Below are 12,942 nucleotides of genomic sequence, written 5' to 3'. Positions count from 1 at the left end.
TGTTGCACATGCTTCTAGATGCTGCTCTAAACAGAATTTATTGATGTCAATGTTCTTGAATTTATGGCAGTTTTTAATAAATTTGGCAACTCCTCCTCCATTCAGCAGCTTTTACACAGTGGCTTCCAAGTCGTAATTCCCATTGTAATATTTGGCCAGTACAGTGTGTAATGCTGCAACGTAATGTCTGCCTCCTTCACAGCAAACAACGTCTTCCCACTGGCCCTCGTAATAACATTCCCACTTCTGCTTGGTTGACAAACAGCTGCTTCACACTGTAGAATTATGTCTAGCAATAATTTCTGGTCCATCTCAGCCATTTGACAATGATTGTGCTCCTTTTAATCACCACACAATTCAGTACGTGGGCATCACACATGCTACTTCACAACCCTTCCGACTCACAAAGAGAACTGTTCTGGAACTTTCTGTCGCAACATTCCTCCCCTTACTCTTCCACGGATAAGTCCCTTTAGATTGAAACTTAAGCCTTTACTCGTTGCAGCTTTAATTAAAAAGGTTCATAATACTTTTGAAACTAACATTTACTTAACAATATATAGAGATTAATAGGAAAAACCATTATTTACAGCTATACATTTTGGAGACAGTTACAGATTATTGGTTGCGTACTTCGCAGCCTGGTGGCAGCACCTTACAGCGGCGAGCTGCCATACTTTACCCTGCTGCCGTTGGATGGCATACACGTCCTCAGGGCTCTATCATCTCACTGCTTGCATTGTACAGGTTTTTACAACTGCTCTGCTATTGCTCGTATTTTTCCTAAGTTATGACAGAGAATAGCGAAATAACTTCTACGCAATGAAATTGAAGAATTCCTACCCTGTGTGACGTATACTGGTGTCGTTACAGAGTCTACACAACGTACAAGCGCTGGAGCTTCAAGAAGGGGTTCCTCATACTGTGGATGAAATTCCGTCAGCTAGTACTAGGAGAACTTCTAGAAGGGAAGGCCTTGTTCACGTGACGGCCAGAAAATCTTCCATATCCATATCACTTTCGATGCGTGCAAGGATAGAATGAGGTAAATTTTCAGCCAAGAATAACTTTCTGCCTACGATGTTGCTCACTATGGAGTCCTTGCGTAAAACGTTCTCTGTTTGCTCCCTGCGTCAAATTCGAATAAAATTCCAAATTTTCGATGATTAGCTCCATCATCGTCGTCAAGGGCTAAAAGTGACTGCCGTGAACTGGTGACGCTTCTTCTTTTGTACCCACAGCAAAGCATCTCATTAGCTGTATTACATCACGCTGTCTACAGCGGAATGGTCCTCCACGTCCATAGATTTTGTTTCCGCTCGGTTTCCAGCGTTGCCTACAGCGCCATCTCTCACGCCAGGCGATAAACTGCGAGAAGTCTTCCTCTCTGCTTCATATTCATCAAAAACACGCTTCCATGCATTGCCAAGTGCATAGCCGGAGTCTCTATTGATGTCATTTTCACAAAGACTACCTTCAACTGCTTCCCTCATCACAGAGTGCCAATAGCTTAAATACAGTAATATGGATAAATCAGAGGTGGCAGACCACAACCTGTTAAATAAGTAGATTTTGTTTGAACAAGCAAGAATACTTGCTCACGTCTCAACCTACTGGGACTCTGATGAAAAAGTTCCATATCTAACATCTGACTGTCCTTTAGTAACAATCCGATTAGGTGCTGGGCTCGATTTCCAGTCCAACACAAAAGTTTCCGTCACATCATTTCAAGTTTTAAACAAGTGCACACCTTGTCGCTTGTGAATGAAGCTATATTTAATATCTTTCGTAGTTAATGAATAAGGACTGTAGTAGTTGAATGAGAGTTCAAGTCCAGTACAAGGATTTCGTCATTTAGTTTCAATTTGAGACCTGTTAGTGAGATTCCCTACGTCTCTTTATGCTTAGTCAGCAAAGGTGATCGGTACCGATTGAGACTCTCGGTCAGCCACGAAGGATTTGCTTCGTTACCATTGGCAGTAGGTACTGGGTTTGAATCCACATGCAGATCAAAACTGTTCGGTATTTCATTTAAAGTTCAGACATGTGTGTAGCTAGCTGCTGATGAACCCTTTTCATCTACTTCTACATGTATACTCTGCAAATCACACTTAAGAGGCTGCAAGAGGGTTTTCAGCGAACCACCTTCACAATAATTCTCTGTTATTCCAATCTCGAACAGCGAGTGGAAAAAACGAACACCAAAATTTTTCCGTGCGAACTCTGATTCCCCATATTTTATTCTGACGATCGTTTCTCCCTATGTAGGTCGGTGTCTACAAAATATTTTCGCGTTCGGAGGTGAAAGTAGACGATTGAAATTTCGTGAGAAGATTCTGCCGCAACTAAAAATGCCTTCGTTTCAATTATGTCCATCCCAAATCCTGTGTCATGTCAGTTACACCATCTCCCCTATTTCTCGATAATGCAAAACGTTCTTGTACTTTCTGAATGTACTCCATTAATCCTATCTGGTAAGTACCACACACCGCACACCAATATTCCAAAAGATAACGGGCAAGCGCATTGTAGACAGTCTCTTTAGCAGATCTGTTGCATCTTCTAAGTATTCTGCTAGTAAAACGCAGTCATTCGTTTGTCTTCCTCAAAACATTTCCTATGTGTTCCTTCCATTTTAAGTTGTTCTTAATTGTAATTCCTAAATATTTAGTTGAATTTACGGCCTTTAGATTTGAATGATTTTTCTTGTACCCGATGTTTAAAGTATTCGTTTTAGCACTCTTGTGGATGACCCCACACTTTTCATTATTTAGAGTCAATTGCCAATTTTCGCACCCTACAGATATCTTTTCAAAATCGCTTTGCAATTTGTTTTGATGTTCTGATTTTACTAGACGATAAACGATAGCATCATCTGCAAACAACGTAAGACGGCCGCTCAGATTGTCTCCTAAATCGTTTATGTAGATAAGGAACAGCAGACGGCCTGTAACACTACCCTTTAGATATTTCATATCACTTTGCACTAGATAATAAGGGCATTAGTCGACAGTCGAAATGCACATAGATCCACCTGCTCATGAACACCTTAGATATTTTATTTCACTCTGTGCTAGATAACAAGGGCATTAGGTGACAATAGAGATGCACATACGTTAATGGGAAAAAATAATTAATACAGCGTAATGACTTTCGAGAATATATTGGTCTGGGTAACATATTTAAGAGATTACCATTGCAAGAGCACAGGTTAAGGTAGGCGCCAGATAAGCCGATGTGAAATTTTGGTGCATTAATAATCAGTGCAACGCCAGAATGTTGAATGCAAGCGTGGAAACGTGCATGAATTATGTCGCACAGGTGCCGGATGTCAGTTTACGGTATGGAGTTTCAGGCTTGTTGCACTTGGTCGGTCAATACTGGTTATGGATGACACTGAAGTTGTTGTTTGATGATGTCTACTACACTACTGGCCATTAAAATTGCTACACCACGAAGATGACGTGCTACACACCCGAAATTTAACCGACAGGAAGAAGATGCTGTGATATGCAAATTATTAGCTTTTCAGAGCATTCACACAAGGTTGGCGCCAGTGGCGACACCTACAACGTGCTCACGTGAGGAAAGTTTCCAACCGATTTCTCATACACAAACAGCAGTTGACCGGCGTTGCCTGGTGAAATGTTGTGATGCCTCTTATAAGGAGGAGAAATGCGTACCATCACGTTTCCGACTTTGGTAAAGGTCGGATTGTAGCCTATCGCGATTGCGGTTTATCGTATCGCGACATTGCTGCTCACGTTGGTCGAGATCCAGTGACTGTTGGCAGAATATGGAATCGGTGGGTTCAGAAGTGCAATACGGAACGCCGTGCTGGATCCCAAGGGCTCTTATCACTAGCAGTCGAAATGACAGACATCTTATACGCATGGCTTTAACGGATCGTGCAGCCACGTCTCGATCCCTGATTCAACAGATGGGGAAGTTTGCAAGACAACAACCATCTGCACGAACAGTTCGATGACGTTTGCAGCAGCATGGACTATCAGCTCGGAAAGTACGGCTGCGGTCACCCTTGACGCTGCATCACAGACTGGAGCGCCTGTGATGGTGTACTCAACGACGAACGTGGGTGCACGAATGGCAAAACGTCAGTTTTTCGGATGAATCCCGGTTCTGTTTACAGCATCATGATGGTCGCATCCGTGTTTGGCGACATCGCGGTGAACGCACATTGGAAGCGTGTATTCGTCATCGACATATTGGCATATCACCCGGCTTGATGGTATGGTGTGCCATTGGTGACACGTCTTGGTCACCTCTTGTTCGCATTGACGGCACTTTGAACAGTGGACGTTACATTTCAGATGTGTTACGACCCGTGGCTCTACCGTTCGTTCGATCCCTGCAAAACAGGATAATGCACGACCGCATGTTGCAGGTCGTGTACGGGCCTTTCTGGATACAGAAAATGTTCGACTACTGCCCTGGCCAGCACATTCTCCAGATCTCTCACCAACTGAAAACGTCTGGTCAATGGTGGCAGAGCACCAATACGCCAGTCACTACTCTTCATGAACTGTGGTATCGTGTTGAAGCTGCAAGGGCAGCTGTACCTGTACACGCTATCCAAGCTCTGCTTGACTCAATGCTCAGGCGTATCAAGGCCGTTATTATGGCCAGGGGTAGTTGTCCTGGGTACTGATTTCTCAGGATCTATGCACCCAAATTGCGTGAAAACGTAATCACATGTCAGTTCTAGTATAATATATTTGTCCAATGAATACCCGTTTATCATCTGCATTTCTTCTTGGTGTAGCAATTTTAATGGCCAGTAGTGTGTGTGCTCGACTGGAGACGTATCTCGTGATCGAGCTGGAGGAGACAACATTTTGACACGCCTCAGGCTTCCATCCGGATAGCTGCGTCGAAAATCCGCGACGTTTCGATGAGAGTCATTCTCATCATCTTCGCCAGAAGATGATGAAAATGACACTCATCGAAACGTCGCGGATTTTCGACGCAACTACCCGGATGGAAGCCCGAGAAGATTCCATCAGCAGTATACACCGAGAAGCCTATTGACATATTTTGACACTCTATAGAGTATGTTGGGTTACAACAGCGGTATGTGGCGATCGTTATACTGTTGGAAGACACCCCCTAGAGTGAAATTTCCTGGAAGATTAAAACTGTGTGCCAGACCGAGACTCGAACTCGGGACCTTTGCCTTTCGCGGGCATGTGCTCTACCAACTAAGCTACCCAAGCACGACTCGCGACCCGTCCTCACAATTTTACTTCCGCCAGTACCTCGTCTCGTCCCTTCCAAGCTTCACAGAAGTTCTGCTGCGAACCTTGCAGTACTAGCACTGCTGGAATAAAGGATATCGCGGAGACTATGCGTCGATAAATCGTTTTCTTCGAGGTAATTCATAACATTCGAACACAGTATATGTTCTAAATCCCTAATACAGTTAAACGTTAGTGATATGGGCCTGTAATTCCGCGGGATACTCCTATTTCTCTTTTTCGGTATTGGTGTGACTTGAGCAATTTTCCAGTCTTTAGGTGTGGATCTTTCTGTGAGCGTGCCGTTGAATATAATTGCTAAATCGGGAGCTGTTGTATGAGCATCCTCTGGAAAGAACCTGGCTGTTACTCAATCTGGACGAGAGGTCACGTCGTGATCTTGATCCGGTCATAGCTCCTAACGATGTTTCTCCATCTGCAGCGGTCCTTAATACTTGCTGATCTGTAACCCCTAATGATATAGCCAGTGTACTTCACACTTCAATTTCTACCCCATATTTCTTGTATTTTAATATTAATTTAGATTAGCTTTAGATATATTATTTCTTGGAGTGTCAACCACATGCTACATTTCCTGATTGCGGAATATGGAATATGAGCTGCCTCTCTAAACTGAGCATTGATCACATTGAAACATAGTACAGTGAGGTGACAAAGGGCATGGGATAGTGATACACACATACACAGACGAAGGTAGTATCGCATTCACAAAGTATTAAAGGACAGTACGTTGCATAGCTCTCATTCGTACTCAGATGATTCATGTGTAAAGGTTTCCGACGTGATTCTGGCCGCAGGACGGGAATTAACAGATTTTTAACGTGGAATGATAGCTGGAGGTAGAAGTATGAGACATTCCATTTGGGGAATAGTTAGCGAATTCAATATTCCGGGATCCACAGTGTAAAGAGCGTGGCGAGAACACCACATTTAGGCATTACCTCTCACGACAGACAATGCTGTGACGGCGCTTGCATAGAGTTGTCAGTGCTGATAGACAAGCAACACTATGTGCAATAATTGAGACATACGACGAATGTATCCGTTTTGGCAGTGTGGTGAAATTTGGTGTTAATGGGCTATGCCATCAGACGACCGATGCTAGTACCTTTGCTAGCAGCACAATATCACCTGTAGTGCCTGTCCTGGGGTTGTGACAATATCAGTTTACCCTAGACGACTGGAAAAACCTGGCCAGATCAGATGAGTCCCGATTTCAGTTGGTAAGAGCTGACGGTAGGGTTCGAGTGCGGGGCGTACCCCATGAAGTCATGGAACCAAGTTGTCAGCAATGCAGCGTGCAAGCTGGAAGTGACTCCACAATGGTGTGAGACGTTTTCACATGGAATGTATTGGGTCCTCTGGTGCAAGTGAACCGATCGTTACGCGGAAATAGTTATGTTCTCTTACTTGGAGGCCTTCTGTGTCCAAACAACAATGAAGTTTTTGTGGATGACAATGGAGCATGTCACTGGACCACAACCGTTTGTGATTAGTTTGAAGAACATTCTGGACAGTTCCAAAGAATGATTTGAGCACCCAGATCGCTCAACGTGAATCTTGTCGAACATTTATAGGATTCAACCGACAGGTCAGTTCGTGCAGAAAATCCTATACCAGCAACACGTCCGCAATTGTAGATGGATATAGAGCCAGCATGGCTCAGCATTTCTGCAGGGGACTTCCAACGACCTGTGTCCTTGGCCCGTTGAGTCATTGCACTACACAGAGGAAACGGAGGTTCAACAGGATATTGGGAGGCATCCGATGACTCGTGTATGTTCAGGGGTATCTACCAGGCCTCATTTCTGTGTCGATGTTTTTGTTTCAGAGCCCACGCATCCACTATGCTGTGTTTCCCACATTCGGCAAAATCCATTCATTTGAATGTTTATTTTCAATGAATTTCTGGCTAGGAAATCTCGTACTCTTTCTTGTTCCCTCTGCAAAACCACGACAATTTTCGACATATGGTACTTCTACGTTTTTGGGGCGAAAAAGGGCTACGGGTGCTAAATGTCCCCTTCATTCTGAACAGCCTAGAGCTTGATAGGTATGACTGTTGCAGGAGTCGCTGCGGCTGTTCCCGACGATCCCCAACATGTCACACCTGGTAACTGAGGACACGCCGCTGTGCGAAGGCCGGCACGTGGCACCGCGCGGCTGCTGCGTGCTTGTGTCGTTCCTGCTGATGCACCGCCGGCCAGACCTGTTCCCTGAGCCCGACCTGTTCGACCCCGGCCGCTTCCTGCCCGGAGGCAGCGCCACCAGCAGGCAGCCGGGCAGCTACCTGCCGTTTGGCACAGGACCTCGCAAGTGCGTGGGCGCGCGCTTCGCCGACCTGGAGATGCGGGTTGCGCTGGCTGCAGTGCTGCGCAGGTTCCGCATCCGACCCAGCTCCACCAGGCAGCAGCTGGAGCAGATTCCTTTGTCCGTCACAGCACACCCACTCACCGGCTATCGAGTCTCTTGTGTTCTGCGGGATAACGTAGCGGTAGCTTCTTCGTGGCAGGACACGTGTGGCCTAAAATTCTCACATCGTCATGAGGAATCGTGAAAGACGTAACACTTTTAATTTATGAATTCTTCTCAATATCGAATCCACTATTACAGCAAGTTATAGTACACAGAATCAGTCAGCAACAAAGCTGAGACAATGTCCAACTATAGTCAACAGTGTGAGTGTATAACTTGAAATGTTCATCGATAACGACGCACTATGCTAACCCTCGTAGCTAGTATGTTAACAGAGATCTTGAAACAGGTATGTTTCTTCTTTGTCGACTAAAAAGTGCCTTTCCAAAGCTCTTCAGAAGATGGAGCAATTTTTTTGAGTCATCAGTCTCGTGGCTGCTTTGATGTGGCCCACCACAAATTCCTCTACTGCACTAACGTCTCCATCTCAGAGTAGTACTTCCACCCAATGTCCACAGCTATTGCTGGATGTATTGCAATCTTTGACTTCCCCTGCGGCTCTTACCCTCTACAGCTTCCTCTACTACTATGGAGGTTAGTCCCTGATGTCATAACACATGCTCCATCGTCCTACCCCTTCTTCTTATCAATGTCTTTGATATGCTCCTTTCTTTTCCGATTCTGTTCTGTGGAGAACCTCCTCATTCCTTTCCTTATCAGTCCACCTAAATTTCAACGTTCTTCTGTAGCACTATACCGGGTGATCAAAAAGTCAGTATAAATTTGAAAACTGAATAAATCACGGAATAATGTAGATAGAGAGGTACAAATTGACACACATGCTTGGAATAACATGGGGTTTTATTAGAACCACTAAAATACAAAAGATCAAAAAATGTCCGACAGATGGCGGTTCATCTGATCAGAACAGCAATAATTAGAATAACAAAGGAAGACAAAGCAAAGATGATGTTCTTTACAGGAAATGCTCAATATGTCCACCATCATTCCTCAACAATAGCTGTAGTCGAGGAATAATGTTGTGAACAGCACTGTAAAGCATGTCCGGAGTTATGGTGAGGCATTGGCGTCGGATGTTGTCTTTCAGCATTCCTAGAGATGTCGGTCGATCACGATACACTTGCGACTTCAGGTAACCCCAAAGCCAATAATCGCACGGACTGAGGTCTGGAGACCTGAGACGCCAAGCATGACGAAAGTGGCGGCTGAGCACACGATCATCACCAAACGACGCGCGCAAGAGATCTTTCACGCGTCTAGCAATATGGGGTGGTGCATAAACATCGTACGTTCCAGCAGGTGTTTATCAGCAAGGCTGGGGATGATGCGATTCTGTAACATATCAGCGTACCTCTCACTCGTCACGGTATCAGTTACAAAACCAGAATCACGCATTTCCTCGAAGGAAAAAGGCCCGATAACGGTAGATGTGGTAAATCCAACCCATACCGTGAGTTTCTCGTCGTGCAATGGAGTTTCCACAACAGTTTAGGATTTTCGGTAGCCCAAATTCTGCAGTTGTGGGCGTTGACAGACCCTAGGAGCGTGAAATGATCTTCGTCGGTCCACAACACGTTACTCAACCAATTGTCATCTTCCGCCATCTTTTGAAACTCCCACACCACAAATGCCCTCCGCATCACTAAATCGGCAGGTAACAGTTCTTGATGCCAATGGATTTTGTACGGATAGTATCGGAGCGTGCGCCTAAGTGCCAACCAAACAGTAGTGTATGGAATGCCTGTGCGACGTGCAACTGCACGAGCGCTGACTTCCCCGTGGATAGACGAACCCGCTACAGTCTCCATTTCTTCCTGAACTGTCTCAGCAGCATTACGCCTTGTGCTCAGTCAGCCACTACGGGGCTAGCGTCTAAACAACCCGTGGCTTCGAACTTCGAAATCATTCTCGCCACAGCTGCATTTGTAAACGGACCTTTACCCGTTCGTATCCCCTTCCTATGGCGATATGATCGTGACGCTGAACTAGCACATTCCCCATTCTGATAATACAGCTTCATTAAAAGCGCCTTTTCAGGTAACGTCAACATGCTGCGACTGCTGGCGCATCTGATTCTTTCTCTCATTACAGCTCCTTTTACACATGATTGTCATGCGAAGTCACTGACGTCTTGCTGTCCAGCGCCATCCGTCGGACATTTTGTGAACTTTTGTATTTTTTTTGTTCTAATAAAACCCCATGTCATTCCAAGCATGTGTGTCAATTTTTACCCCTCTATCTACATTATTCCGTGGCTTATTAAGTTTTCAAATTTATACTGGCTTTTGATCACCCGGTATTTCAGACGCTTCGATTGTCTTCTACTCCAATTTTTGCAGTGACCATGATTCATTCCCACACAGTGATGTGCTTCAAACGTATATTCTCATAAATTTATTTCTCAAATTAAGGCGTATGTTTGATGCCAGTAGACTCCCCTTGGCCAGAAATGAGCTCTTTGCCCATGCTAGTCTGCTTTTCATGTCCTGCTTGCCTTGTCTATCACTGGTTATTTTCCTTCCAAAGTTTCAGATTTCCTTATCTTCATCTACTTTGGGATCACCAATTTTCACGGTATGTTGCTTGCTATTCAAGTTTCTGCCACATCCTATCACCTTTGTATTTTGCCAGGTTAGCTCAATCCATATTCTGTACTCACTATGCTGTTCATTCCATCCCCCAGATCCTGTAATTCTTCTTCACTTTCACTGAGAATAGCAATGTCAATGTAACCAGCGAATCTTATCACTGAAATCCTTTCACTCTGAATTTTAGTCACACTCTTGAAAGTTTCTTTTATTTCTGCCATTACTTCTTCCTACAGAGGCGAAAGACGGCATCCCTGACTTATACCCTCTTCAATCCGAGTACTTTGTTTCTGCCTACCAATCTGATTGTTTTTTGTTGGTTCTTGTACATACTGTATATTACCCGTCTTTCCTATAGCGTAGGCTCTACTACTACTTTTCTCAGAATTTCGAAAAGCTTTCATAATTTTACACTGTCGAACGCTTTTCCTTTGTCAACAACTCCTATGAGCGTGCCTTGATTTTCGTCAACCTTGCTTCCATTATCAAGTGCAAAATCAGAACTGCCTCTCTGGTGCCTTCAACTTTGCTAAAACCAAACTGACCGTAATCTAATCGATTCACAATTTTCTTTTCCATCATTAATGTTAGTAACTTGGATGCATAAGCTGTTAAGCTGATTGTGCCATAGTTTTCACTATCTTCGGAATTGTGTGGATGATATTTTTCAGAAAGTATGATAGTAAGTTGTCATGTTCATACATTCAATTTCAATGGTCGGTTGGTTGCTGAGTCTCCCAACGATTTTAGAAATTCTGATGGAATTTTATCTATCCCTTCTACCTTATTTAACCTCAAATCTTGTTGAGTTCTTTTCAATTATGACCCTGTTATCAGATGCCCTTATGTCTTCCATATCGACTCCAATTTCTTCTTCTGTCATGTCATTCAGTCTTTCATTGTTCTGTTTTCACCTATCTGTTCTCTCTTGACCGTCTAACAGAAGAACTGGCATTGCGCTCTTAACGCCACCACCCTTGCTTTTAATTTTACCAAAGTTTCTTATGACTTATCTATATGCTGAGTCAGTGCCCGTGACGATCATTTCTTTTTCGATTTTTTCGCATCTTTCCTGCAGCCATTTCACCTTGGCTGCCCTGCACTTCCTATTCATTTCTACGGGATTTATATTACTGCATCCTGTCTTTCCATGAATATTTTTGTATTTCCTTCTTTCATCGATCAGTTGAAGTATTTCGTGTGTTGCCCAAGGTTTCTTTGCGGCCACCTTTCTTCTACCTGCATTTGACTGTCGCACATCTGCCCTTTTCAGAGATATCTACTCCTCTTCAACAAGACTGCTTATTCTGGTATACCTTAGCGCACTATCCACATCCTTAGAAAACTTCAGACGCAACTCATCATTCCTCAGTCTTGAGTATCACACGTCCTTCCACACTGATTCTTCCGAACGAGCCTCTTAAACTTCAGTCTGCTTTTCATCATTACTAAATTGTGATCTGAGTCCATATCTGCACTTGGCTACGCGCTACAATTCAAAATCTGATTGCAGAATCTCTGTCCGACCATGAAGTAATCTAGCCGGAACCTTTCTTTGTCTCCAGGTCTTTTCAAGTACACCTCCTCCTCTTGTGATTCTTGAACAGAATATTTGGTATAACGATCTGAAATTTATTGCAGAACTCAATCAGTTCTTCTCCTCTCTCATTCCTACTTACAAGCCCGTATTCATCCGTAACCCTTTCTTCCATCTTGTCCGTGATGACTATTAGATTTTCATCTCCATATACATACGGAATTACCCGTCCAGTATTCTCATGTACCTACTCTTTCTCTCCATCTGCTGCTTGAGACGATGGCATGCGTACCTGAACTATTCATGTCCGTGTTACGACTGGTAGAATGTTATCCTGTCGTTGGTTATTCCATATTTTTCTCATAGTCATCTTCCCCTTGGCAATCCCCTCCCGGAGATCCGAACGGGAGACTAATCTGGAATCTTTTGCCAAAGGGGGAATATTGTGACAGTGTTTCAATTACAGGACACATTCTTCGCCAACATAGAGCAGCCTGATATTACATGGTCCTTGGTCTCTGCACTCGTTCTTCCTCTTTTAAGCCACATGTGTGTCTGATCTTTGCAGTCTTTCAGATCTCCGGAAGGATTGGTTACTCACTACGCAGAGACTTATGCCTCCACGTTTGCTTTAATTTATTGTGGGTATCCTATTAAATGCCATTTTTACAGAAGTTGGCCGATATTTGTAACTTCTATATTCTGTAACCGCTTTCTTGTACAACTGTTAGCCTACTAAAAATTTCCATTCTTCCATTTACCATCTCAGACTGTATTAATGACTTGTTAATGGATCACTCACATGGTGGGTCAAATATCTGCCTAATCCAACAACTTCATTATAAAAATGTTCAAATTTGTGTGAAATCTTATGGGACTTAACTGCTAGGTCATCAGTCCCTAAGCTTACACACTACTTAACCTAAATTATCCTAAGGACAAACACACATACCCATGCCCGAGGGAAAACTCGAACCTCCGCCGGGACCAGCCGCACAGTCCACGACTGCAGCGCCTTAGACTGCTCTGCTAATCCCACGCCGCAACTTCATTATAGTCCGCTTCTTCTGTTAGTCTCAGACATCACTCTCCCTCCTTCATGTTT

The 12,942-nt window shown here is 43.9% G+C and overlaps 1 protein-coding gene across 1 annotated transcript in view; it reads left to right on the top strand.

Moving 5' to 3' along the window:
* Positions 1-7,833, top strand: part of LOC124789149 (cytochrome P450 4g15-like) — a 101,036-nt gene extending 93,203 nt beyond the window's left edge. The window contains exon 6 of the mRNA XM_047256443.1: positions 7,345-7,833. Coding sequence (XP_047112399.1) covers positions 7,345-7,833 — 489 coding nt within the window. The remainder of the gene's footprint in view (positions 1-7,344) is intronic.
* Positions 7,834-12,942: the final 5,109 nt, after the last annotated feature.

Source organism: Schistocerca piceifrons, chromosome 3, assembly GCF_021461385.2.
Source record: "Schistocerca piceifrons isolate TAMUIC-IGC-003096 chromosome 3, iqSchPice1.1, whole genome shotgun sequence".
NCBI classification, from domain to species: domain Eukaryota; kingdom Metazoa; phylum Arthropoda; class Insecta; order Orthoptera; family Acrididae; genus Schistocerca; species Schistocerca piceifrons.
This window is presented reverse-complemented; position numbering and strand designations above follow the sequence as displayed.